General features: G+C 39.3%; 1 protein-coding gene across 9 annotated transcripts in view; it reads right to left on the reverse strand.

Annotated features, from left to right (window-relative positions):
* Positions 1-375: 375 nt before the first annotated feature.
* The window catches only part of STK33 (serine/threonine kinase 33), a 129244-nt gene continuing 101912 nt past the window's right edge, over positions 376-27707 (reverse strand). For 8 of the 9 annotated variants that reach the window (XM_014545840.1, XM_014545839.1, XM_014545838.1 and 5 more), the window contains 2 exons: positions 15554-15760; positions 376-1211 (listed from right to left, as the gene is read on the reverse strand). In XM_014545840.1, the coding sequence (XP_014401326.1) occupies positions 999-1211; positions 15554-15760 (420 nt within the window). In that variant the 3' untranslated portion in view covers positions 376-998. The remainder of the gene's footprint in view (positions 1212-15553; positions 15761-27707) is intronic. The other variant, XM_014545834.1, reaches the window with a different exon arrangement.

Raw genomic sequence — 27707 nt, forward strand, 5'->3', positions numbered from 1 at the left:
TGCAACTAGTACATGCTCAGCTGGCCAGATATGGGTCATTCTGGAGGCCTAAATGACAATCCTACTGGGGAGGGGGAATGAAAGGAAACTAGGTTACTGCTTTATAAAGGTAAAAGCCAATGCAAATTGTTTCTTTAGAATTTATTTGGAAGGCCAAGTGAGGCACCCACTCACTCAGTTTGACCTAAAATGGCAAAATTATTTGCCCAGGTGGAAAAAGAAACCCATGATACAAAGAATAATGATGTATTTCCCCCTGTATCCAGCCTCATGACTTTCCCCAAAGATGTATACCTCCCCTTGCAGCAGCGGGCCAGCTCATAATTTGCATAGGGGTTTAGAGGACCTTAAGATATTCACTTCCTAACATAAAAATTAATGTACACGGGTAACATCTGTTTTTTTATTGATTCAATCAATACATTGGGAATTTAGCAGCAAGTTAATGGTAAGCAGTTACAAAATCTTCTATTTTTCTACATTTAAATTAAGTTGTCTTATACAATCTATAGCGACCTACGATCACAAGAACACACGTGAATGGCCAGAGCACTTCTGCTGTGATGCCTTTGGTGAGTTTATTAATAATTTCCTAACAAAGTCTTCTAGTGCAAAGTGCACATAACCGTTAGGGACCTCCGTTACCACATTTGGTTCTCATTTTCCCTGTAGATAACTGCGCTGAAATCTAAGAATGTGAAGTGAAAGTGAGCAAGTATGCCCACAGCCTTGCTCTGAGGGCATCTGCTCCTCTAAACAAACCTGGAAAACACCTTGCCGTTGATTTCAGCCCCAGCCCCGCCCTCAAGCCTGCTGGTGGCTGTCCTTTACCACCACCTGCTTGGAGGTAACTGGCTTGGATTCTAAACTGGTGCACACACACTGCAGGGCTCAAGGCTAAACGATCACAGAGAGCTGTCCTTTTCACCTCCTATCTCCTCATTTTAGCACTAGAAAGAGCAGCTCTGTCTTTGTTCTGTTCAGCGTTGGAGGGAGCCTTAGAGTTTCTTTTTGGTTCTAGGCAGGGCAATGGGCTTCGTAGAGTATTTGGTTGTTGCTCCTTGGTTTGAAGGCACAGAGGATTTCTCTAGTTCTCCCTTGACTCCAGCTGGAAGGGGTCTGTAAGGGGTGGGATTTGAATTGCCCATGTCCGAGTTGTCCGCATTTTCCTTCTTACTTTTCACAGGAAATTTCTTTTTATGAGCAGTGGGCTAGAAATAAAAGGCCTGGGTTAATTTTCAGACACAAAGCAACATTCATCAACTCAAAGAAGCAAGGAACGACAGAACTGTCCCGGATTTGCAAGCTGAATACTGACCAGACGTGACATATGAACTAAACACATTGTGAAATTGCCAGAGAAAGCTCCATTAGCACCCTCAAGAAAGCGGAATTGTTTAGTGTTTGGTGTAGCGCAAACTCAAGGTGCAGTTTCAGATCCTCTGCCACACGACACGAAAGTAAGTATCTGGGAACCTTTGCACAGGGAAGTCCGCTTGGACGGCTGTACTGGGCCAGCTGCGGCATTTGTGTGGGTACCCGGCAAGCCCACCATGACTGCTCTTTCCGACCTGGGTACAACGCTGCTGCCTAGGCCCTGCTCGTCCTCGGCATTGATTCCAGGTACTGGCCTCCAACCCGTCACACCGCCTGTAGACCTCTTGGAGCCTTGATGCCTCATTTTCACACTTACTACATGGGTTTATTATGAGAATGAATGAGGTGGTGGCTGGGAAAGTACATCATAGCTTCAAAGTATGAAACAAGTAGAACCGGTTTTAAGAGGCAATTGTACCTTCTCAGGTCACCTCACCCCACCTTAGAGAAAACGCTCTCTAGTCCTGTCAGGAGGGAAGCAGAGTCTATTTTGACCTTAGACCCATTTTTAAAGTGGTCACTTCTAATTAAATGGAGCAGAGCACAGAGTTCTAAAGGAGCAGAGAATGTCTCAGGGGGCCTACACAGCAGGATGGTGACGAGACATGGGCTACGATACAGCAGGCTCTCATATACACAGAATGATCCGGGGAAGGGCGTAAGTTTAGTTCTCTGGTTAACTGAAAGTTAGCGGACACACGAGTTAATAATCAGGCTAGCAATTTTCAAAGCACAGATTACACGTCACACAAAACAAATAAACCTGGTGATTCTCTGATCAGGCTCCTGTGACTCAAGTGACCATGTTCTATACACACTGGGAGCACTTGCCAATGAGTAAATGGCCTCCCAGGGCTGCAGCGAAGCTACGGGTCATTAACAATCTTTGGTGCCTGCATTTTAGGAAAGAGAAAACGTACCTGGTGTTTGCTTATTGCAGAGCCCTCAAACCTGTGCCTCTTCAGAGCACTACTCATGTGTGACTCTGCAACAGTGCCTGCTAACTCCTGTTCATGGGAAAATTAATTTGTATAAATTTGGAAATGTAAACAGGTCCTTTTCTTCATAGACGTTTTTTCTCCAAGAAAATTTCTGGGCTGCTTCTCTGTGAAGTCTTTAAAGAAATAGGAAATACTTAAAGTGCATTAGCATTCAGTCCTATAGTTTGTATCCCTCCTCTCACTGAAAACTCCCCTGCTCTCGGCAATAGGCTGAGAGGACAACACCCAGATGTTCTAGTATCTGGTTGAAGGTAAGTAGCTTTGTCTAGTACAGTCCTGGTCCCGAAGACATGAAACCTATCCTGGAAATTTCAATTCATAAAAATTTAATTCACTTGACATACAAATCCTATTAAAAGGTGAATCTAAGTGTAACCCTCTCTCTTTTGACATTTCCACCGCTTGAGTGACCATCCAAGTCATTGAGGAAATGTTTGTCAGCCTGTCCACCACAACCAATAGAGAACAGGAAGAGAGACTCAGTCCGCTTTTTTGAATGCATTCATATTCCTATTCTTTACGCTTCCATTTGTTAATTAATGTACTCGAGTCATTAAACTAATGCTCTTAACCAGCACCATATGAGTGCCTGTTTTCTTATTTGTTTTCCGTCTGGTATTTAGTGCATGTTAAAACTAATATGTCAACCATATTTTAATTGAGCTCCTCAGTTGGCCTAAAACTGGCTGCACAGAAACATACACAATGCGTGTTCCTTTGCTCCCTGGTTACATCAGTGCAAATCTAGTTATCTTTATGCAAATGTAAATGCTTACAAGCTTCTGTGTATATGGGTGCATCCTGTCAAATATTATATGTGTGCATACTTTGCCATTTCTCTTTGCTAATTTGCAGTGGCATTAAGTTTAGGAAGCAGAATCCTAAGAGCTTTCCTCAACACTGAGTTTCCCCTCTTAAATTTCCCCTCAATGAAACTGTTCTCTGATGCCAACAAAACATGGACGCAGGCTGGCCCTCACACGGCCCTTCAGGCAGAGCTTAAACTTCCTTCACCAGGAGCCAAGTCTCTCATCTCCTTGGAACATAAATAGCCAAGGCGAATTCTAGCTTCCAGTCTTTTCTCTAGAAACACGAACAAGTCTTAATTTTTCAGGGATACAGATTTTAGATTATAGATATCTAAATTTTAGGTTTCTCTTTTTCTTTTCTCATACTCGACGGAATTCCTCAGAGATCTATGCTGTCACTGATACGATCTAAAAGTTTTATGAGTAATAGAGAAATGAAAAGTGAAACTGCCAAGGCTGTATACAGGAGTTGCTAAGATCTTGCAGGTCATGAAAGGCAAACAGAAGGCGATGTGCTCCCATAAGATTGTACAAAGGGGGAGAAAGATGGGAGAGGAACTTCAATATTTAGTTTCGGGAGAAAGACTCTAAATGATCATTATGAGGCTGTTGGCCATCATTATCAATCCAAGAAAGAGAATCTAAAAATCAGTATAGACCATTCTCCAAAGGTACTGCACAGTGGCCAAGAAAACCTGGCTGTGATCAGAAAGCATCTTCGAAATCAAATACAAAATAATCCTTCTATCCTTATGTAAAATTGTGAAGAATTCACACCTGAAACGCTGCAACCAGCTTGAACAGAATAGAGAGACCAAGAAAGTTTACAGACAGGCTACTAATATGATTAACAGGTGGAGGATTCTTTAAAAGAGAGTCCTTCAGTCTAAAAATATAAAGAACTGGAGGATCTATATAATCACAATCTATAAAATGAAGAAGGGGGAGGATTTCAGCACGAGCTGGACAGCATCTCTGAGCACTGCAGTGGGAGGATTACACAGGGGGCTGCCCTAAGTGGCATTTCTATTGTTCCTCACCTTGACAGTCTAACCATTCAGGACTGTAAGAACAGTCAGTCCTACCAGAGGCAGAATGAGGGAAAAGATAACCTTACAAGGTTCCCTTCCGTTCCATCTTTTAGAAATTCAGCACCCTGGGCCTGATTTCTCCAGCTCACATTACTCATCTTGAAAAGGGGGCAGCATGTGTCAAGGGGAGATATGTAACAAGAAAACTGGGCTAAGTATACATAGTTCATTATTCACTGGCATAACTTTAACCTGATGAACTCATCTGATGATAATGGATGTGAAACGTGTAAGCTCTAGGCACATCCCTGAAAGCTAATACCAGTGCGTGATTACCAGAAACGGTTACCATTTCTCTGAATTTTGAGTAAAATATATGCTATTTAAGTAAAGTGGTTTATCACCATAGCAACCATTTCTAGAGTCACACATTCAAATTATAGGCCTGCACAAGGTCCAAGTGACAGAACATTCTGATACAAGTGTTCAGTTACACCTTTGCTTGCAATGGTCACCCACTTTCTCTTATACTCCTATGGCTTTCAGAAGGAAGAAGGAAGGGGGGAAAACAAAGGAGAGAAGGGAAGAAGAGAAATTGACTTCCAAATATATAGATTTCTAATATAAGGCTTCCCACATAAAGAGCTGGGTCTTACATGTAGGTAATGAAAATAAAATCTAACTTGCAAATTAGAGAGAGATGTAAACATCTCTCTTTTCTTATTAAAGTAGAATTTCCACATAGTAGAATGTACAAATTTCAAGTGTACAGTTTTATGAGTTTTAACAATGTAGAACCAGCATGCCAATCAAGAAGTAGAAAAACTTCCCAGAAAGTTTCCGAGTGCCACATCCTAGTCAACTCCCTTCCATCCCGGGGCTACAAGTGTTCTGATATTTCTCAACAAAAATTACTATGTCTTTTCTAAAACTTCATATAAATGAAATAACATACAGCATGTACTCTTTTGCATCATCCATGAATTAGTATTTTTATTGACAATTAATATTTTATTATATGGATATATCACAATTTGTTTATCCATTCTTCTATTAATGGATACTTGGGTTGTTTCCAGTTTGGGGCTGTTTATATATAAAGCTGCTATAAACATATTCTAAAAATCCTTTTCAAACTTACGTTTGGGATTGCTGGGTTAATGGTGAGTAAATGCTTAACTTCCTATCAAACATGGTAATTGACCGTACCTTTGCTACGCCTCCCATTGGCTAATCAGCATGATATGCAAATTAACCACCAACAAAGATGGCGGCTAATTTGCATACTGCAGGCAAATCCCGCTGCACTGCCCCGCCTGGGGCTGGTGGCAGCGTGATTCCTAGTCGCTGGCCGCCCCAGTGCGAGATCCTGGCCTGCCGTGTGCGGCCCAGGGCGGGCGGCAGCACAATTCCAAACCTCCGCCCGCCCTAGTGCAGGATCCGGGCCTGCCGTGTGTAGGGCGGGGTGGGCTGGGTGGGCGGGGCGGGCGGCAGCGTGATCCTGAGCCACTGCCCGCCCCAGCTCGGGATCCAGGCCTGCCATCTGCAACTGGGGGAGACCGGGCAGACACCGCGGGATCAGGCATGCCATCTGCCACCAGGGGAGCGGGCCTAAGCCAGCAGGTGGTTATCTCCCCAGGGGTCCCAGACTGTGAGAGGGCACAGGTTGGGCTGAGGGACCCACCCCCTGCCAGTGCACAAATTTTTGTGCACCGGGCTTTTAGTTATAAATAATTGCCCAACTGTATTCCAAAGGAACTATACCATTTTGCATTCCTACCAGCAAGACAGAAAAGTTCCAGTTGCTCCAATATTTGCTAAAATTTGGACTTTCCAGTCTTTTTAAATTTGACAATTTAAGTTTAAATTCTATAGAGTGTAGTGTTATATTATTGTGGCTTTTCCTGATATCATTTGCATTTTCTTGATGACTAATGATCTTGTACATTTTTCATATGCTTATGGACTATTTGTATATCTCCCTATCTGAAGTGTCTGTTCAGGTTTTATGCCTATTTTACAGTTGGGTTGCCTTATTATTGAGTTGTAGGAATTGTTTCCATATTCTGGATACAAGTCCTTTGTCAGATATACTTTTTGCAAATACTTCCACCCTGTCTGTGTCTTGCCTATTCCTTTTCTTAAAATCTTTTAGATGAACAAATGTGTTTACTTTTGATGAAGTTCATTTTTAAAAGTGCTTTCTCTGTTCTAAGTATCTGACTACTCTCTGAATGGATGATATTCTCTTAGGAGGTTTACAGTTTAGCTTTTGGATTTAGGTTTATTACCTATTTCAAATTAACTTTTGTGTACAGTGTAAGCTGAGGGTGTCAAATTATTAATTTTTCCATATAAATATCCTACTATTCCAGTACCATTTATTGAAAACTACCCTTTCCTCACTGAATGCCTTTAAAATCTCTGTCAATAATCAATTAACTACATAAGTGTGGATCAATTTCTAGACTCTCAATTTTGTTTTATTGCTTGCTCTATTTATTTGTCTATTCTTACACCAATACCACACTGTATGGATTACTGTAGCTATACAATAAATGTTGAAATCAGGTCATATAAGTTCTCCAACTTTGTTGTTTTCAGGTTCTATTAGGTGTTCTAGGTCTTATGTATTTCCAAATACATTTTAGAATAATCCTGTTAATTTATTTCTAACAGAAAAGCAAAAGCCCTAGATTTCAATTCAGAATTTCTTTAAAGCTACAATTTGGGGAGAATAAACATCTTAATAGTATCAGATCTTCCAACTCATGGACATGGTATATCTCTCCATATATTTCAATATTCTTCCATTTCATTCAGCAATATGCTGCAGTTTTAATATAAATATCTTACACATATTTTGTTAGATTTATCAGTAAATAATTTTATGTTTTGCAATAATATTTTAAATGGTATTTTAAATTTCGGTTTTCCAATGTCATGCTAGTATATAACAATATAATTGATTTTTGTATACAGATCTTCCATCCTGCAACCTATTTAGTGCATTTTTTGTAGATACCTCAAGATTTTCTATGTCATCTAAAAATAGAGATAGTTTTATTCTTCCTTTTCAATCTACATAATTTTATTTCTTTTATTTCCCTTTGTGCATTGGCTAAGACCTCTAGCTTGTTTAAAAGAAATTAAAAAAGAACATCTTTGCCTTTCTCTTATCTTCAGTGGGAAAGTGTTCAACATTAAACCATTAAAAATAATACTAGCTTTAGAAGTCTTTTTTTTTGGGGGGGGGGGGTAAATATATCTTAATATGTAAAAGAAGTTCCCATCTGCTCCTACTCTGCTGAGTGTTTTCCTCATGTTTGATTGTTGAATTTTATCAAATGCTTTTTTCAAAATTAATGAAAAAAATTATATGACTTTTCCCCTTTACCCCTTCATATGATGAATCACATTGTTTGATTCTTGGCTGTTAATCCAAACATGCACTCCTGGAATATACTGTACACTTGATCATGATGCATTACCTTTGTTATTTATTTCTGGATTCAGTTTGCAATATTGTGTTTGGGACTTTAGCATCTATATTTTTGAGAGATATTGACTAATAATTGTATTTTCTTATAATACCCCTGTCATGTTTTGGTATTAATGTAATAATGTCAAAGATTCATGTTTTGCCTTTTAAATGTGTTGAGAAATACTCTCAAGAGTTTGTGTAACAAGCTTTTTCTTCTTTCTTCTTTAAATATTTGGAAGAATTAACCAGTAAAATAATTTGGGACTAGAGTTTTCATTTATGGAATGTTCTTAATTATAGATTCAATTTTAAAAATAAATATAGAACTATTTAGATTTTTTATATTTGTATCTGTTTTAATGTTTTAAAAAGGAATTTGACCATTTCATATAATTATTCCAATATACAGATATTAAGTCATTCACAATATTCTCCTTTTGAAATCATTCTTTCCTTCTAGCTTTGTTGGGAGAGTACTTAATTTGCTATTCTTTTTCTAGCTTATTGAAACGAAAGTTATTATTATTGCTATTGTTTTTGTTGTTGTTGTTAATCCTCACCCCAGGATATTTTTTCCATTGAGAGTGAAAGGAAGGGAGGGGGTGGAGGGGGAGAGAGAGAGAGAGAGAGAGAGATCGATGCGAGAGAGACACATCGATCCATTGCCTCCTGCACAGGCTCCAACTGGGGCTAGGGATTGAACCTGCAACCCAGGTACGTGCCCTTGACTGGGAATCAAATCTGCGACCCTGTGGTACCTGGGCCGGCGCTCTAACCACTGAAAACACCAGCCAGAGCTTATTGTTATTGTGTAAAAGTCAACATTATTCTATATTTATCCACATATGTACTCTTGCCAATACTTTTCATATGTTCCTGCAGTTCAGTACTTCCATCTGGGATCATTTTCTTTTACCTTGAAATCTCTCTTTCAGTATCTCACAGTGAAAAATGCTGTTAACAAATTCTTTCGTCTTTGACATACCTGAAAACATTTTTATTTTATCTTTATTTTGAAGGCAATTATCACTAAATGAAAAATTCCAAGTTGGCAGGTTTTATTGTTTTGTTTTTAGCATTTTAATGAAGTCATTCCATTGTCTCCTGGCTTCTATTATTTCTGTTGATATGTCAAATGTTGCTCCTTTGATGACAATGTGTTTTTCCCCTCTCCCCACCACTGCCCCAAACTGTAAATGTTTATATTTTTTCCCCTCTGGTCTAAATAATTAGAGAATAATATTCAAAGCAACCACAGACACCAGAATGTAATGAAAGAATCCCTGAAAGGATAGCCAGAGAAGGGGCATCCTAAATTCTGCCCAGCTGAAGATACATTAACTCACCTAAGCTTATAACATTTCCATTGTTCAGGATACAATTCAAAGTTACTCAACAGAAATAACAATTAACAGAGACAGACCCTGAGATGACCAAGATGTTGAAATTAGCAAACAAGAATTTTTAAAACAGTTGTCATAACTATTACCAGTAATGTTAAGGAAAATATTATTTAATGAATAAAGGAGGTCTCAGTAGACCAAGTGGAAATTTTAGAATAAAATGTAACACATGAAATTAAGTATTAAGCCTATCACAAGATAGGTTTAATAGGAAAATGGAGATAACTGAATATAGATCAATAAAATATACCCAATTTAAAGAAGAGATTGAAAAAAGTAAATATGCCTTAATGACCAATAGAACAATATCAAATGGTCTAACATGTAATTAGAGTCTCAGAAAAAAAATTAAGAAACTATAATGCCAAATTTCCCGAAGTCACAAATTTACAGATTCAAGAAGTTCAGCAAACCCTAAGCAGAATAAATGTGAAGAACATGCCTAAAAATGTCATTGTCAAACTGCTGAATACCAAAGAGAAAACCTTGAGAACATTCAGAGAATAGTAACATATTATATTTAGGGAAAGAATATTCCAGATTACCAATGACTTCTTATCAGAGAAACTGGAACCATAAGGCAGTAGAATAACATCTTTAAAGTGTGGACCCAAAACATGTCAAGACAGAATTCTATAAACAGAAAATCTCCTTCAAAAATTAAGATAAAATAAAGACATTTTAAGATAAAATAAAAGTAGGATAGTTGATTACTAGCACACATGCAATACAAAAAATACAAAGGAAGCTCATTAGGCTGAAATGAAATCATACCAGATTAAAACTTGGATTTTAAGAAAGGAAGAGCATCAGAAATAGTAAATATCTGGGTAAATATAGGACAGTTTCTCCTCTTAATTTCTTGGAAATATATATGACTGTTTAAAACAAAAATTAAAACATTGTTTTGTAGAGTTTAAATCTTGATGTAGATGTAATACATGTGACAATTATAGCATAAAGGCAGGCAAAGAGATGAAGCCCCAAATTAATACATCTGAATTGAAGTAGTATTAGTTATAACTCAACCTAATGATTGGTTCTCCACAGGGAAAAGCTATACATAGCATATCCTAGCAGGTATAGTCCCTAAGGGGAATTAAGCAAAAGCCAGACTTGGGAAATCAGGGAAACAATTTAAAAGGATTCACTAATATATCCCTTTAATTAGGGAAGTCTGGCTCTAAGTCTGTGGTGAAACCTAAGCCCTTACACATACACAGGAGGTTCTAGTGGGAGTAAAAGTAGGGACAATAGCATTGTTATTTATGGAAGTCTATGAATCCAAACTAGCAACTGGCATGACAAACAGCATTAGATCAAAGAACAACAGGTCAAGATTCATGTTAGCACAATCCATTATTTGTATCTGTGTTAGTCAGCTATTGCTGCAGTCGGCTACTGGACTTGGGAGGTTCCCAAGATCATCCCCAAGTCCCATGATTCACTAGGAGCAACCACAGGACTCAGCATATAGTTGTATCACTGCTACGGTGTATTGCAGTGAAAGGATGTAACGCACAATTAGCAAAGGCAAAAGGCACTTGAGGTGGAATCCAATGGAAACCGGGTCAAGCTTCCAAGGATTTGCTTCCAGGAGCCACACAAGATGCATGTAATTACCCCGGTAACAGGCTGTGACAACACATCTGAAATGTTGCCAATCAGGGATGCTCTCTCAGCACCCAGGGTTCTTACTGGAAGCTGGTCATGGAGGCAGCCTCTGCCAAAATTCCAGGCTTCCAGAAAGAAAGCAGGCATTCAGCAGAAAGCATATTATCTGTACAAACAGTTTAGGCGCGATGAATCGTTCTCATCAGTCAATGGTTGCAACCATCCCCAAATCTAAGTTCCCAGAAAGCAGCCAAGGGCCAGCCTTGCAAGCAAACCTTTCCAAGACAGAAGTTTAGGCCTGCTATGTTAACTCTTTTCTGTACAACTACATTAGAAACACTATAAAAGTTTCAGAATTTTATAACAATAAACGTTAATCTTTCTCATTTAGCTCTAGGGCTTGGTTGTGCTAGGCTAGACTTCCGGCTTTGTGTTTGGTTCAGGTCTGCCCCGCAAATTTTCATGATTCCGAGAACTTGGGCTCCCCGAAGGCATATTCTTTTTATGCAGGTGGCAGAAATTCAAGCTCAATCATGCAAACAATTTTAAGGTCTCTGCTTACATCACACCTCTTAATATGCCATTAGCCAAAGTGAGTCATATAGCTTAGACCAACATTTCCTTGATCTACTATGATAGGGAGAGCTGCAAAGTCATATGGCAAGGGTTGTGAATGTATAATCCCTCACAGGGAAGGATTAAATAATTGGGAAAAAATAATGCAATCTACCACAGTACCCTAGAGACCCTACCAAAATCAGAGGGCAAATGAGGTGGGAAGCATCACCTTGTCACCTATGAAAATGGTATTTCTTATTCTTAGTGTGCTCATTAGTTTATGCCAACACCTATACCCTAAGGAGCCTTGAAGCAGGCAGGAAAAATCATGCAATTTTAGTAATATACACAAGTTCTTTAGCAATATAATAATAAAAGTAAATTTTATTAATTTTACATTAATCTGTGCTTACCATATGTCAAGAGTGTTACATTCAAGATTTCATTTAGTTCTTGGTTGATGCCGTTAATCCCATTTTACAGATCAGAAAACAGAGGCCTAGAGACCTGCCCAAGGTCATAAAGCTTGTAGGTGGTGAAGCCAGGATCTGAATCCAGGCAGCCTAGATCCAGGGCTTGTGCTTTTAAATATTATATGTTAAGTCCAGCGCTTGGGCATATATACCAGATAGCAATGCTTTAATATTGGAGAACAAAAATGTTGCAAAATTGTGAAAGCACCATCAAACCTGCACATGATTCACATGGGCTCAGAGAGCCAAGACTTAATTTGTAAATAAGAGAAATTTTTTATCTTAACTAAAATATGAAGAAAATCTGACTTTTTTCTTATAGAAACATATCAATATACAATAACTCAACTGTTTGATTTCAATGTTTTTTAAATTCAAACACTTCTTGTCTTCGAAGAGCTACTATATATCCTTTCTACTTCCTAGACTAGGTAAAGTATCTGCTACATGTACTATCTCCTATGATAAGTAAAGGTGGTGTTTTCAGACAAGAAAAATGATAACATTCTCACTAAACAAATATATTTGACTGCATTCAACAAATAATTTAACAACTAAGAAGTATGTCCTTTATGAAGCAAGGATTCTGTAATGCACACATAGTATTTCTAACACATCCGGAGTTTCTGGTTCCTCCCTCAGCGATTAGGGAGAGGTGCATGTTCATCGCAGACATTCATTCCTCTTAAATTGTTTTCTAAGCTTAGTAAACAATGAAAAGTATTATACTATTTATCAGAAATCACTAAGGACCTAATGTTAAAGAAGCAATGGTCTGCCAAGTGTCTCATTTGAAGACGTGTAATGCTGTTGTAGGAGTTAAAATCTTGGGTCTACCTGAGCGAGCAGATTAAGGACCCACTGTAGGGAATTCAGAGGGTTACTGATAACACAAAACATTATCTAGACATACTCAGCTTGGAAAACACAAGATATACATGACAGAACATCTCTGTCCTCAAAGAATACCATTACCTAACATAGGCTAAAAGTTAGAAATGAAAAGGAAAACAGAAAGGACATTGCCAAAGGCCAACTACTTGAAAACAAGTTTAAGAAAGTGAGGTCTGGACATGGGCAGTGCGGAGAGGCGGACTGCATTCTCCCATAAGGTCCAGGCACTGGAAACCAGAGCGCATCTACTCCGGGAAAGAGGAGAGCGCTTAGTTCCGTGTTTTTGTTTACAACAAATCCTCACTTTCTCTGCTAGTCTTCCAGGAGCTCTGCCCCTTATCTGGAAAGGGTGACTTCCCTGGCCAGGGAGAAATAAAAGACCAGGAGCTCCAAATCGGTGTACCAGGTCCTCCAGGAGAGAGAACAGTGATACAGGGGAAAGCACTAACTGCTGGCAGATTTCCATTTGGATTAAAGCCACGTTCAAATATTTTAATGGAAAGAGAAACATACATTTTCTTAATTTAGTAAGTATAAGTTATTCAAATTATCACATCAAGTTGTCCCTATAATATAATTTTAACAAACAAAATTTTCCCATGGGAAGTACTTCAATATGCGTAGAATAAATTTCAACAAAATTAAAATTTCACTCCTAAGAATATGAAGTACTCTATGAATCCTGTATAGAGGCAACCCTATTTTTAGTTATCACTTTAGAACTTTATATACCACTACTTGCCACTAATGAAGATTTGAAAGGAAATAAGTAAATTTCTTAACATAAACTCAACTTCAATATAATTAACAAAGTAGCATATTTATTCACAAAAATCCTTGGGGAAAAAACTTAGTAGATTAAATAATCAGAATTCTTTCTTTTAAGAATAACACTTTTCAGAAAAATTCCCAAAGATATCACAGCCCAACCTAAGCATGGGAAAGTTCCTTAGTGGTTCCTCCGTTTCCAGGGCAAGTCCTACCCACCTGGCAGGAATTTCTGCTACGGCATTTACAAGCAGCTTTCCAGGGTCTGCCTGAACGCTTCCAATGATTGGGAGGGTGGGGTTTACTCTCCATGGTCCAGCCTGTTCTACTGCAGGTGAGCTCTGATTGTGGAAAAGTTCTTTCTGTTGAATAGAAATCTATATTCTTTTTTTAAAAAAATGTATTGATTGACTTGAGAGAGACAGAGAAATATCGATTTGTTGTTCCACCCATTTATGCACCCATTGATTGATTCCTGTATGTGCCCTGACCGGGGATTGAACCCACAACCTTGGCGTATTGGTATGACGCTCTAAACAATCGAGCTACCCAGCCAGGGTGAAATCTGTATTCTTGAAATTTCAACCCAGTGGGTACAGTTCTATCATCTATAAGCACCTCAAATTCCAGTTCTTCTGCTCCTTAGTTGGAAGTGGCTGAGAACAGCATAGCAAGTCCCATCACTTTGTGACTTGGAGTGGGAGGAGGAGAGGGCAGGTGTGTGACAGAGCAATGGAAAGGTGATGGAAGATAACTGAGCATTTGGTTCACAGAATATTTTATGCCAGATTCAGTGACAAACATAGATATAACCCAAGACTACAAAAGATAATGTGTGTGTATGCGTGTATACGTATATGTTTGTATACATGTGATGCATATGAGTGTATATGTGTAATCTATGACTATGAGTATGTAAATATGTGTGTGTGTTATGTGTGGTATATAAAATGATAAGCCAACTAATAGGAAAATCTTCAAACTATGTTCAATAAGGAAATGCAAACATGGGTTTTTTAAATATTATTTTTAACAAAAATATAAAATACACACAGCTGCTCAGCATTGCAGGAGCTGTTAACAGACTAGAGAGGATGAAGGGAATTCAATAAACTTATGTTTATATTATGGCAAAAATATAATTATTTCAAAATACCTGAATCATTAAATGTCAAGTTTATTATCTAGACATTTGCTAGCAAGTGGATGAAGAAGTTCCCAACCAGTTCATCAAAATCAATCCATCACTCTACTAGGTCTCTTTCTGCCAGTTTCTGCCAGGATTCTTAGCACGGAGGTGTGGGCCAGCAGCACTGCACCTTCCTCAGGACTCGCCCTCCCAGTCCCTCTCCTCCCTGACAGCTCTGGGCTTCAGAGAACCGAAAAGCAGCAATTCCTCACAGGAAGTCTGGGCTGCCCTAAGGTGAACGCAGCCCCCAACGGAAGGATGCTCAATTATTAAAGAAGAGCTACAATGTGCTCATTAGATTTCAAGACAAGAAAGAAAACAAACATGCAGAAAACTTTTCCACAAACACAGAAAACCATTTGGGTAAATTGTCAGGATATCTAGTCAGTAGAATGCAATCTAGAATTAATCAAAATGTTATGAAATTTTATTCACCAAAAAGAATAAGACTATTTAGATCTAACAAGGTAAAACAATAACCCTACATAAATAGTTTTAGGTATCATAAATTATAAACAATTAACTGGATAATGAAACAACTCTTTTTCTAGGTAATACATAAACTCATTCTAAACTGTATGGCCTGGTAAAGTAAAAAATCATTAATTTTGACCCATGGACCAAACCTGACACACCACCTGATTCTGTTTGTGTCTAAAATTGCCTACGCCAGTTTTCATGCTCCAACATCAGAGTTGAGAAGTTGCGACAGAGACTCTCCCGGCTCCCACAGTCTAAAACATTTATTCTCTCTGCCTTTGCAGACCCTGCCCTATATAATCAGAGATCTGAAAATAAACATTTTGGCCACATTGCTGAATCATGATGGTCTCAAACAAGAACTTTACTTGCTTTATCATGTAGGGCCTTCATTACAAACCAACAACAAAAAGGACAGAGTTGGAGAAATGAAACAATTGTTCTTCCTACTGGTTTTGTTGGTTCTTCCTACCTGTTTTCTATCCTCTTCTCCTGAATTGCTAGTGACAGCCTGGACATTTTTGCTGGTTCTGCCGAGACGGTAACCTTCCAACTTTTCTTGATTGGACAACTTGTTCTTTTGATCTGCTGTGCTTTCCTCATCACTTCCTGGATTATTTTTCCATTCTTTCATCATTTCTAACACATTGGTAGGTCTCACCGAAGAAAGCGTATTGCCCTAATGTCAAACAATGATTTTTGGTGTTATAAACAGTCTGGAAAATTCAAAGGAGTCTTAATCTTTTAGTAATATATTCTCCCAAATTCTGTAAGTCACGTAGGAAAATTATAATGCTGAATAAATGGCAAAACTGGTGATACCTATTGGAGCACCCTCCCTGTATGAAAGGGCATGACAGGGCAATTCCCTGGACTCAAAGGCCTCCTTATAGCCCTGTTCTTACAAAAGTAAAAGGGAAGCAGAAAGGATGAAAGAAGTTCCCCAAGGTCTGGTGGGTCCCACACTAAGGGCAAGGCTATAGAATACCAAAGTGTCTCGGAAAAAAAATCTAACTTCAGTTGATTAGTCAAGTTCTGTGTCCAAGAATATAGATGTTAGATTTGAAAGCTCTTAGTTGACTGGGAGATTTAGATATAAGGTGGTCAATTGATTTATAACTGATTCAGTGCATTGTTTTTATCCCAGATGTGACAATACAATACCAAAATTGACTACTTTATATTACCCACTTGTTCTCAAATATAATATTCCATTCAGCCGAAACCGGTTTGGCTCAGTGGATACAGCGTCGGCCTGCGGACTGAAGGGTCCCAGGTTCGATTCCGGTCGGGGGCATGTGCCTGGGTTGCGGGCACATCTCCAGTGGGAGATGTGCAGGAGGCAGCTGGTCGATGTTTCTCTCTCATCGATGTTTCTAGCTCTCTATCTCTCTCCCTTCCTCTCTGTAAAAAATCAATAAAATATATTTAAAAAAAAAAATTCCATTCAATGCCAAGAAATCCATGCATGCAGTCTCAAATGCTTCTGCTAGACTAGGTATGCCTTAAATACTTTTTCTCATAACTCAGACTAGTAGAGAAAGTTTGGATCACATTTAGATGAAAATGGAAAGTTCAGATGTAAGTACAGCTATGGAGTGAATGAATTTGGTATGTGGGTGGATTGAAGCATTAAACGTCAATGACACAGAATACTATAAGACAGGGTACTCTTAAAAGCCACCATCTGAGTACACTGTTGAGGATTTGTAAAGTTTAATGTATTTGTGGTTAAAGGCAAACATTAAGTAGTAATGACTAAATGAGGATCTAGTTATGCAAGAAATTCCCTGTGATTATTTTATTTCATTCTATTTTAAGAAGGTTTATATTCTTACCAATTTCATAGTACCCTACTTTTCGCTGCACTTATGCATCCTCTACCATTTACTTCCAGAATGCCCTAATCATGCCTTCTGCCAACCCATGGCCTCCATTTCTTTCAAGGCTCAATTTGAGAGCCATCTCTGTTAACTTTCAAAGATGCTGTCAACTTAAATGTAAATAAAGCATAAAAAGAGGCTAAAAGACCATAAAAGACTTGAAATCATATAGAATGGAACATAGTCTCAGAGCTCTCACCTGAATGAGCTCTGGTTCTTCAGGGCTCTGTCAACAACTCTGCTTGATCCCTGTGATCCATCTAGTCTCTATTACAACTTCCTGGCTTCTCCTTGACCTTCAACCCTAATTTTCATGTAATCACAGGGTCCAGAGTTCTGGAAGACTAGTACATACAACTTTGCCTCAACTTGACTATTTTGCTATCAGGCAGAGACAATCGAACATGTATGTCTGTAATCCCAATCCTCAATTACCTTTTCTGATTTACTCCCCATAAATTAACTCTTTGGATACTATAGTAGTTACTAATGCTGCTCACCCAACATTCCTTTCTTTGAAGCACATGGTAGAATTTTACTTCTCTACCTCTTTTGAGACATGACTATGTGACTTGTTTTGGTAAGTAGAATATGATTGGAAATGATATGTATCATTTCAGGGTGGAAACTTTAAAAGATAGCATGCAATTCATCATGTTCCTAATTCTTACCTTGGTAACTATAAAAGCACAGAAATGAGGCCTCCTTCAGCCTGGGTCCCAGAGTGGACACAGAAATGAGGACTCTCCTCCTTCCAGACAATGTGGGGGGGGCGGGGGGAAGGCATCAAGAGTATGAAGATTTGGGGGTCACTTGTTACCACAGCATAATCTAATTTTTTCCATTGATTAAATTGCTGTGCATAGTTTCAACCTGTACTAGTTTTACAGTCCTGCACTATTGTGCAAAGCAAGACTTGCCTGTATTATCTTGAATCGGCCTTTCTAGCAATCTCTCAAATGCTCAGTTTACATACACATACACCCAAGAGCTTGGTGACCAACACCCTACACGCCTAAAGGAAAGTGCCTTTGTACTCAATGAAATTACCCTATTTGTCATTCCAAAGAGATGGTAGGGAAGAGCAAAGAATCTAGAATAGAAGCATTATCACCTCAAAAACAATCTACTATTTGAAAAATTTTAACTCTTTCCTTCCTATATCCATTTGTGCATAAATGATAGTATCGATTCCAGATTTTCCCTGTTGTCTAAAGTCCAGCCAATAACTTACTAGACTCTCCCCTTCTAGCTGCCAGTAGTTGCAAAATGAATCACATCAAATGCTTGGATTGACCAATGAATAAGTGGCCCAGGGTTGTGTGTCATCGGGGTTCTAGGTTCAACAGAAATTACAAATGAACCAATGAACCAAACAAAAATGGGTGGAATTGTTAGGACAGACACTGTGGATTGTATGTCATCCCACCATCAGAACACTGACCCTTGAACTCTCTTTGCTGGCTGTTTTCAGGGGGCCAGACACTGAACTTATCAACTATGAAGGAGCAAATTGCAAGAAAGCAGCAGAAATAGGTGGATAATCTGAGGCTATCCCAAGTACAAAACCAACATTTTGGTTAACTGATAGCTGAGACTATTTTATGAAAAACTGGAAATATGGACATTCATGGAGAAGCATTGGTCTGATACTAAGATTTGGATTTAATACTTTAGTAGACAGGTTCCACAAATGCAGACCCAAATGTATGTCTTCATCTAACAAAATTTGCCTTTTCAAGGACAGTGCCTATCTGTATTTTGTAAACAATAGGTATTTTTTTAATATATTTTATTGATTTTTTACAGAGAGGAAGGGAGAGGGATAGAGAGTTAGAAACATCGATGAGAGAGAAACATTGATCAGCTGCCTCCTGCACACCCCCTACTGGGGATGTGCCTGCAACCAAGGTACATGCCCTTGGCCGGAATCGAACCTGGGACCTTTCAGTCCGCAGGCCGACGCTCTATCCAGTGAGCCAAACCAGCTAGGGCAATAGGTATTTTTAAAATGAATGAATGATATGTATGAACTAGGGTAAGATGGTATATAACATAAAATTGGCAAAACTAAAAGGAAACAGTCTGGTTCTTTAGCTTATAGTCATCATTTTCTACTTTTTGCAAATAGCTAGAACGCTTCATTTTATAATCTTTCTAGGAATAATTTTTTCAATAGAAAAATGGAAGTCAATTTATTTTTTAAAAACATACAAAATCCAAATCAAAATGAGATACCAATTTTCACCTAATAGATGGATATAATTTAAATTTGCTAATACCTTGTTGGTGAGGGTGAGGGTGTGGGGACACAGGCTCTCTCTTTTACTTGCTTTTTATGGAAGAGTAAATTAGTAATAATCTGTGTGTAATGCACATTCTCTGGCCAATCAGCCCACTGTTAAGAATTTATCCTATAGATTTGCTGACAGTATGTAAATATATATTTACAAGAACATTTTTGCTATTAATCCTCACCCGAGGATATGTCTTTCACTGATTTTTGACAGGGAGGAAAGAAGAGAGAGAAACATCGATGTGAAAGACATAGATTGGCTGCCTTCTGGATGCACTATTACCAGGGATAGAACTCACAACCTAGGTTTGTACCTTGACTGGGAATCGGATCTACAACTTTTCAGGGTACAGCACGACACTCCAACCAACTGAGCCACATTGGCCAGGGCTACAAGGACATTTATTGTACCACTGTTTATAATAGGAAAGATATGAAACAATTTAAATGATCTACTAGTATATTCACTGGGAATTATTTACAAAATAATTGTGTATCCAGAGTTGGGGATACAATGCTGGTTTTTTTTTTAAATAAGAAAATCTTTCCAAGATATATTAGATAAAAAAGAATAGTTTGCATAATATGAACCCATTGGGTAAAGTACATACACAAAATGTGCAGAATATTTTTGAAAGAACACATAAGAGATTTAACAACAGTTATCTTTAGTAAGAGGGAATGAGGTTAATGGAAGGAGAAAGTTATTTTTTCTGTTTTATTTATCATTTAAATCATTTACCATGGTTAATTTAAACTATTTTATATGACTAATAATTAATGTAAATTACAGTAGGAAAAGAAATAATGTAAGTTGCAGATACCCACAAAGAACTGATAGCACCCAATAAAATCACCAAATATGTCCTAATGGTTCTCGATGAGGCCAAGGCAACAGCATATCAAGGTAATAACAACCACTAAAGTAAGCAATTGTATGCCACTTTAACATTTTTCAAGTCATTGATTTTTTCCCCCACGAGTATAGCAACTACATGAGTAGACAGGTAGGTGTTGATATTCCTATTCTTCAGGAGGAAACAGCCTGAGAAATTTAGTAATTTGCCATTATTCCAGAAACACATTTTCAATTGCCTGCTAAGAACTTCTAGCTAGAGGTGTTGCTGAGCCTTCAATACTGTATGGCATGTGCTTAAGTTGCTCAGAGAGTGTATCTTAAAAGTTCTCATTGCCAGAAAAAAACCTATAACTGTGATATGACAGAAGTATTAACTAAACTGATTGTGGTAATCATTTCCTAATAAATGCATTTATCAGGTCATTATGTTGTACACCTTAAATTTTACAATGTTATGTGTCAACTAGAGGCCCAGTGCATGAAATTCATGCATGGGGGGCGGGGGATTCCTCTCAGCCCAACGCGCACCCTCTCCAATCCGGGAGCCCTCAGGGGATGTCCTACTGACGGCTTAGGCCCACTCCCCGGGGTTCTCTGCAGGACCTAACTGCTCAACGCCGTGGCAACGAGTAAGCAGGCCCTGCTGTCTGCTCTCTGCAGGGCCACTTGCCAGCTCTCCCGGTCGCTGCGGCGACCCGCAAGCAGGCCCTGCTGTCTGCTCTCTGCAGGGCCGCTTGCCAGCTCACCGCCGGCAGGACTGAAAGGACTGGAGGACTCCTGGGGGCAGGTCCAGCTGCGCCGCCTGCCTGCCACGGCGGGGCTGAGGGGATTGGACACCGCCATCTTGTGGCTATGGGCGCCGCCATCTTTGTGACAGAGTGACAGTCAATTTGCATATTCCATCTTTATTAGGTAGCATTACATTTCAATAATGCTGGAAAAATAAAAGCCAACTCAATATATTCCAAACTGACATTCCTCAAATTGGTGTGTGCGGGCATCTGGCTGCAAAAGGAGATGTTCCAAGGGCCATCAAGGAAGGATAGTTTGCAGGGGTCAGTTTCAGAACCCTGCATTTCCAATAATCTATTCTTTTTCAAAGTCATCTGCTTGGGTGAGGATTTGCAGTAATCCTTCCCTTGCTCTTTTCTTAAGTCAGCATCTTCCAATCTTGTGAATGCACGTGTATTTATTTGTGAATGACAAAAGGCCTATATCTAAACTATGTAACAAATCTCTACAAATCAAGAAGTAAAAGGTAAAACCGAATAGAAAAATGGGGGAAAGACTTGAACAGGCATTTTGCAAAAGAAGATATAAAAAAGCCAATAAGCATAAATAAAGGTGACTGATTTAATTTGTAATTCACAAAATGCAGATTAAAATCACAGAGAGATGCCACTGCACATCTACCAGGGTATCTCAATTAAAAATACTGACAGCAACAGGCTCAGAGAAGATGCAGAGCAGAACGAGAACTCTGGCACATTGCTGGTGAGTGAGCTACAAACTTTGGAAAAGAGAACAAAGGAACTTCCAGGTTGAGGAAGACAAAGGAGAAAATTCATGTAAACTCAGCTGTGATCCTGGGACTTCAGTGCCTTCCAGTAGCAACCCACTGTCAAAACAAGTGAGATATAAAGTCCTCTCTGTGTAAGCCCAGGTCTACAGAAAACAGCTCTGCCTGTGTTCCTGCTGAATTCCCCACAACTCGCCTACATGTCTTCCAGGTTCTGGAAAAGTAGAACTGCCAATAAACTTCATATTCTCAGAATACACTTATTTTTGTTTTCTGTCTTTAAATCTTTGTCAAGTTCTTTCTATTCTGAATCCCCCTCCTTCTTACCATGACTCCAATATTAATTTCTACTTCTTCCCATCTTTTTTAGAGCCAGATCACATATTACCTTCACTTTAAGTAGTTTTTTAATCCCCAAAGAGAATAATAGCTCTCTTCTTTAAAACCCAATTGGATATATTTTATTATATGCTATATGGCTATATGTAATATGTAGGGTATATATTTATATATATTTATACACACATTATATACTCATTTTCTGCCTGAGTTTTTCTTTTGAACCCTGTGGAAAACCTGTGGGAAAGGCCTGTAAGGCCTGTACCAGATTCCTCCTTGTGTCCTCCACGTAACAGCTATTCAGTACATATTTGTTGAATTATTAAGTATATATCAATCATTGAATATTGAATAAATCCCCAAGGTTTCTGGTTCATGAGCTGCTTCTTTACATAATTTTTATAAAAACCTTTAAGCAGGGCCACAATAGCCCGGCCTGCGCCCTCTAGCAATCCAGGACCCCTCGGGGGATATTGGGCCTAAACCGGCAGTCAGACATCCCTCTTGCAATCCAAAACACTGCATGCATCAGTGACCATACTTTTCATACAGGTGAAAGGCATCTTGTTGTTGTATAGGCAGCTACATTTTTTTGCCTGATTATAAAAAGTAGTACATAACATGATCCTTCTGAGGCAGTAGTACCATTTCCCCCATCTTATGGGTGGAAAAACTGAAGCAGAGAGAAGTTAAGTAATTGGCTTTGTCACACAGTTATAAGTGTCAGAATCAGGGCTGACCACAAAATGTGCAAGCCAGAGTCCACGCATGTCATCGCTGCATCATCCTGTTTTTTCAGTGTTAGAGTAGCCTTGCCAGGTTTTAATTTTTAAATCTAAGAGACTGTTCCCAATATATAGGGCAGGGTCCCTAGGCCTGGTCAGCGATCAGGGCCATCTGTGGGGCGACCAGAAGATGGGGCGATTGGGGGGGGCCTCTGCTGGCACCTACCTTGGCTGGCAGCCTGGCACTGCCTGCTGGCCGGCCCCGCCCCCCCCCGATTGCCACCACCAGTCGCATCCCTCTCGTGGGGCAGACGCTCAACACAGTGGTGGTCAGTGCCCATCATAGTGACCAGTCGTTCTGCCGTTCGGTTGATTTGCATATTAGGATTTTATTATATAGGATAATTCAGAATTTAAGAATAACTAAGTATAGTAAAATAAAAGTTGAGTATTAACATATTTAGGATGAAAATATATAGTAGGAAAAAATATCCATCAATTAGTTAGACATCAGAAATTTTCCATTTGCTTACATAGTGTATATATGTTAACACTAAAGGTCAAAACTAATGAGAATCCATGAATAATAATTTTAAAATCAATGAACAAGGGCCTTGTTCACACATTAGGAAAGATTATTCTAAAATTTAGACCCTCTACACCCTGAGTACATGTGCCTTTGCAAAATGCACAAAACCCTGTAATTTGTGGGAAATTACTCCAGGGGAGAGACTATTTTATTCATCTTTGTACCCCTATAGTGCCCAATGGATTAAAATAAAAGAATACCTGTTAAAATCAATATAGACATTTAAATGACTCTTGACCCATTTAAAATAAGCCATCTTGGAAGGCTTATACATTATAACAATAATTTCATTTCAAAGAACCTACAATTGGTCTCCACTATATACGTATGACTGGAAGTTAAAATTCTAGTCTGAGATTCAAGTCCCCACACAATTTTCTTTCCTTTTCTAAAAGTCTCATTTCCCACTTCTTTCCTTCAAGCATCTTATCTGCCAGTCAAATTGAATTCCTGATTTCACACTTGCTTGTCTCTGTACCTCTGATCATTTGGCAATTTCTTATGTCATGTATCATTTCTCCCTTGCATTGTATCTTATACATAACTTGTTTCCCTTACTAGATTGTGAGTTCCTTATGTCAGAGATCATGTCCTATATGTCTATAACTACATTTTATCACCTAGCACAGCACCTGGCACATGGTAGGCACCAAAAAAAATCTGTTTAAGGAATTACTGTCTGAATAATACCAATAGAGCTCAAATCTGGAAACTACTTCTTGACAAGCTGTAGAAGAAAACGGTTTCCTTAATCTACAGGAGGGTTCTTAAATATAAGTAGGCATTAAAAATACCTAGGAAAGCCCTAGCTGGTTTGGCTCAGTGGATAGAGTGTCAGCCTGCGGACTGAAGGGTCCTGGGTTCGATTCCAGTCAAGGGCACATGCCCGGGTTGCAGGCTCCCTCCCCAGTAGAGAGCGTGAAGGAGGCAGCTGATCAATGATTCTCTCATCATTGATGTTTCTATCTCTCATCTCTCTCTCCCTTTCTCTTCCTCTCTGAAATCAATAAAAATATATATTCTTAAAAATAAATAAATAAAATAAAAATACCTGGGAATCTTGCTTAAAGTTCTTGGTGTTAGTTGTCACCAGGGGACTTGGAGGAATACCAAGAGGCACCTGAAATCTATAATAATAAAAGCGTAATATGCTAATTAGACTGGACAGCCAAACGACCTTCCAGATGATCTTCCGGATGAAGCCACGGTGGCAGGGGCCAAGGCAGACGCGGTTAGGGGCAATCAGGTAGGCAGGCGAGCAATTAGGGGCAATCAGGCAGGCAGGCAGAGTGGTTAGGGGTGATCAGGCAGAGTGGGTATGAGTGATCAGGCAGGCAGGTGAGTGGTTAGGGGCGATGAGGCAGGCAGGCAGAGGGGCTAGGGGCAATGAGGCAGGCAGACGAGTGGTTAGGGGCAATCAGGCAGGCAGGCAGAGTGGGTATGGGTGATCAGGCAGGCAGGCAGAGTGGTTAGAGGCGATCAGGCAGGCAAGCAGGCAAGCAGTTAGGAGCCAGCGGTCCCGGATTGTGAGAGGGGGCAAGCCGGGCTGAGGGGACACCACTCCCCCCCCCCCAGTGCACAAATTTCATGCACCGGGCCTCTAGTTATCTAATAAGAGGGAACACACTCCTGTACCACTGTTGAGAGTAAAGAGGACAAAGGGAAGAAGCGGATGCAGGAGGATGACAGGCCAGTTATCATCAAACTCTTCCTTTATAGAAAAGTCATCCCTTGGCCTTTTTCCTTACATCTAATCTTTTGATTTTTGAAATCAGAATGACAATATGTGTTTATTTTAAGTTCCATTCACTTAAATGTACAGAGAGAAACAACGTTCCTCAGAATACTCTTGAGATATGTTCCATACTTCAAAATGGACAATACATAAGTTAAACCCTAGAAACTTTTTATCCAATAAAGCTCTTTGAAAAAAAAAAAGTTACTATGTGTTAGATATTGCAAAAGATAAGCTCCGGTTATAAAGCAGCAAGACACTGAGAGAACTGACAGGTTCCCTTTAGATTATTTCAAACACAGGATATGAATTACAGGAAATAAGACTTCAAGTGGTTAAGAAGAAAAGAGTGTTGCCTTTTAGAAGTTTATAAAATGCCGGAATTCTAAACTTCAGACACTGAACTCCTTAGGATAGTCCAATATAGTACACACTATCTGTCGCTTCCCTAACCACTTGGCAAAGACTACATAGGAACAAATGTTACAGAGGCTCAAAAATGGAGACTTCTGGAAAAATGACCAAAGCCAGAAATAAAGCTGTACTAATTAGAACACAAATAATTACATGGCCAAACCCGAATGTTGTGTGATGCTGAAAAGAGATAGATTCAAAGGCACACCATCTGTTTTACAGTTTTTGATTTTGCTGTACTACAAATCTACTCAGTACATTTTGCAATGGTCTATTTAGCTGCTAGCTCATTTGCACAATTACTTAGGCCAGAAATATGTGTTGCACAGAATGACTTGTGAGATCAACTTAGTCATTAGAGAGGGCAGATATAACCCATTTTTGAGTGAAGACTATATTTTTAGCCCTTGGAGAAAAAAATATTCTTCAAAGAAGTGATTAGAAATTGAAGAGTGATATGGTATCTAAACTTATCTGGGCCTTCAGGTCACCATCAACCTCTCTGTTGGCCATTTCAATGGAAAATTCTCATTCTCATCTTGGCTGTTCAGCAGCCTTTACCTGCAAGCTGTCTGCTCTCCCTTCTTTCTCAAACATCTTTCCCACTTAACTTTCCTGACACCGCTCTCAGAATTTCCCTCCTCCCTCACCAGCTGCTCCTTCTCAGCCTCTATTGCTAGCTCCTCCTCTTCTAAATGATGGAGTATCTAAAAGCAGGGTGCTGGGGTCTCTTTTCCTTTCTATCCCTATTTTCTTCCCAATTTCTCTCTTCAGCCCGATAGCTTTATATGGCATCTATATACTCCCGATTCCCACAACTATAGTTTCAGATCAGAGTTTTCCAGCTCCAGACTCAGGTATTCAATTATATTTGATCTATCTATGTGGATGCCACACAGGCATCTCAAACTTAGCATATCTAATGTGGAACTCTTGAGTCACCACCCTTTCCCCAGACAAAAAACAAACAAACAAACCAAAAACCTATTTTTAGCTTACAATCTTCCACATCTCAGTTGGTGGCACTACTGTCCAACCAACTGTTAACGTAAAATCTAGGAGTCATCCTTGAATCCTCCCTTCTGCTCATCTCTCATCTAATCCATCACCAAATCCTGTCAATATACCTAAAAAATAGATATCACATTCATTTCTCTTCAACTCTATTGCTACCGTCCTGTCTAAGCCACCATCATCTCTCAACAATAAATACTACTGCAATGTGGGCATATCACATATTTCCAGTACCTAACATACTGTCAGAGTAACAGATGTAAAATAATGTTTTTCATAGATGATTACTGCTCAGCAATATTCCTATACGTCTTGACAAATCTCCAGTCTCAGTTCCCAGACATTTTCGGAGATACCTCCAGACTAATTCATTTACTGAACCACTGACTCGTTCAACAATTATTTGAGTACTGTATTAATGGGTACTAGGTTCAATTGCACATTCTGCAGTGTCTTAAAGGTGACGGAAGTTTGTTGCCTGCTCATAGAAAAAGGTCTGGAGGGAGGCAGTCATGGGCTGGAATGGCAGCTCTGTGAGCTGCGAGCCCTGGTTCCTTGCATCGTGTTGCTCTGCCATCCTCCACTCCGATATGGCTACTCAAACTCCAGCCATCACATCTGTATTCCAGTCTCCAGGAAAGAAGACTGGCATGAGGAATGCCATAGCCCCTCCATTTAAGGACACTTCCCAGAAACTGCACTACTTCCATTCAGATCTCATTGACCATCACAATAACTAGCAAAGACGGGATCACCAGCAAAGAACACCAGACAGCAATGTTTCCAGCTAAAAGTCAGGATCTTTGTTACCATAGAAGACAGGGAGAATAAATATTGAGAGCTAAGTAGTGGCCTCTTCCACGGTTCCTAGAGTAACCAGGTAATGTTCTGGGTTCAGGGATACAAAGATCAGTTAAGACACAGGGTCAAGGAATTCAGTCTAATGGGGAAAAAATATGTAAATGAGTGATTGCTCAAGATTGCAAGCTAGGCAACAGCCACTGTTAGGAGACATTGGCTTTTCTGAGTCCCCAAAGATTCTTTGAAGAGAAGTGGGTGGTTCCAGTGCTTTACAGACTATACAGACTCTTCACTGTTCCACAGCTTTAATAATTAATACTTCTCAGCTCTACCCTACTGGACTTGCTATCTTCATGGCATGAAGTAAAGCAAAGTTCATTTAAACCTCTAACAGCCGTGGTAGTAGTTTTAGCAGCTTGAAAATACCCATTTCAGAAATGTGTCAAGACTCA

This window comes from Myotis brandtii, unplaced genomic scaffold (assembly GCF_000412655.1).
Source record: "Myotis brandtii unplaced genomic scaffold, ASM41265v1 scaffold422, whole genome shotgun sequence".
NCBI lineage: Eukaryota > Metazoa > Chordata > Mammalia > Chiroptera > Vespertilionidae > Myotis > Myotis brandtii.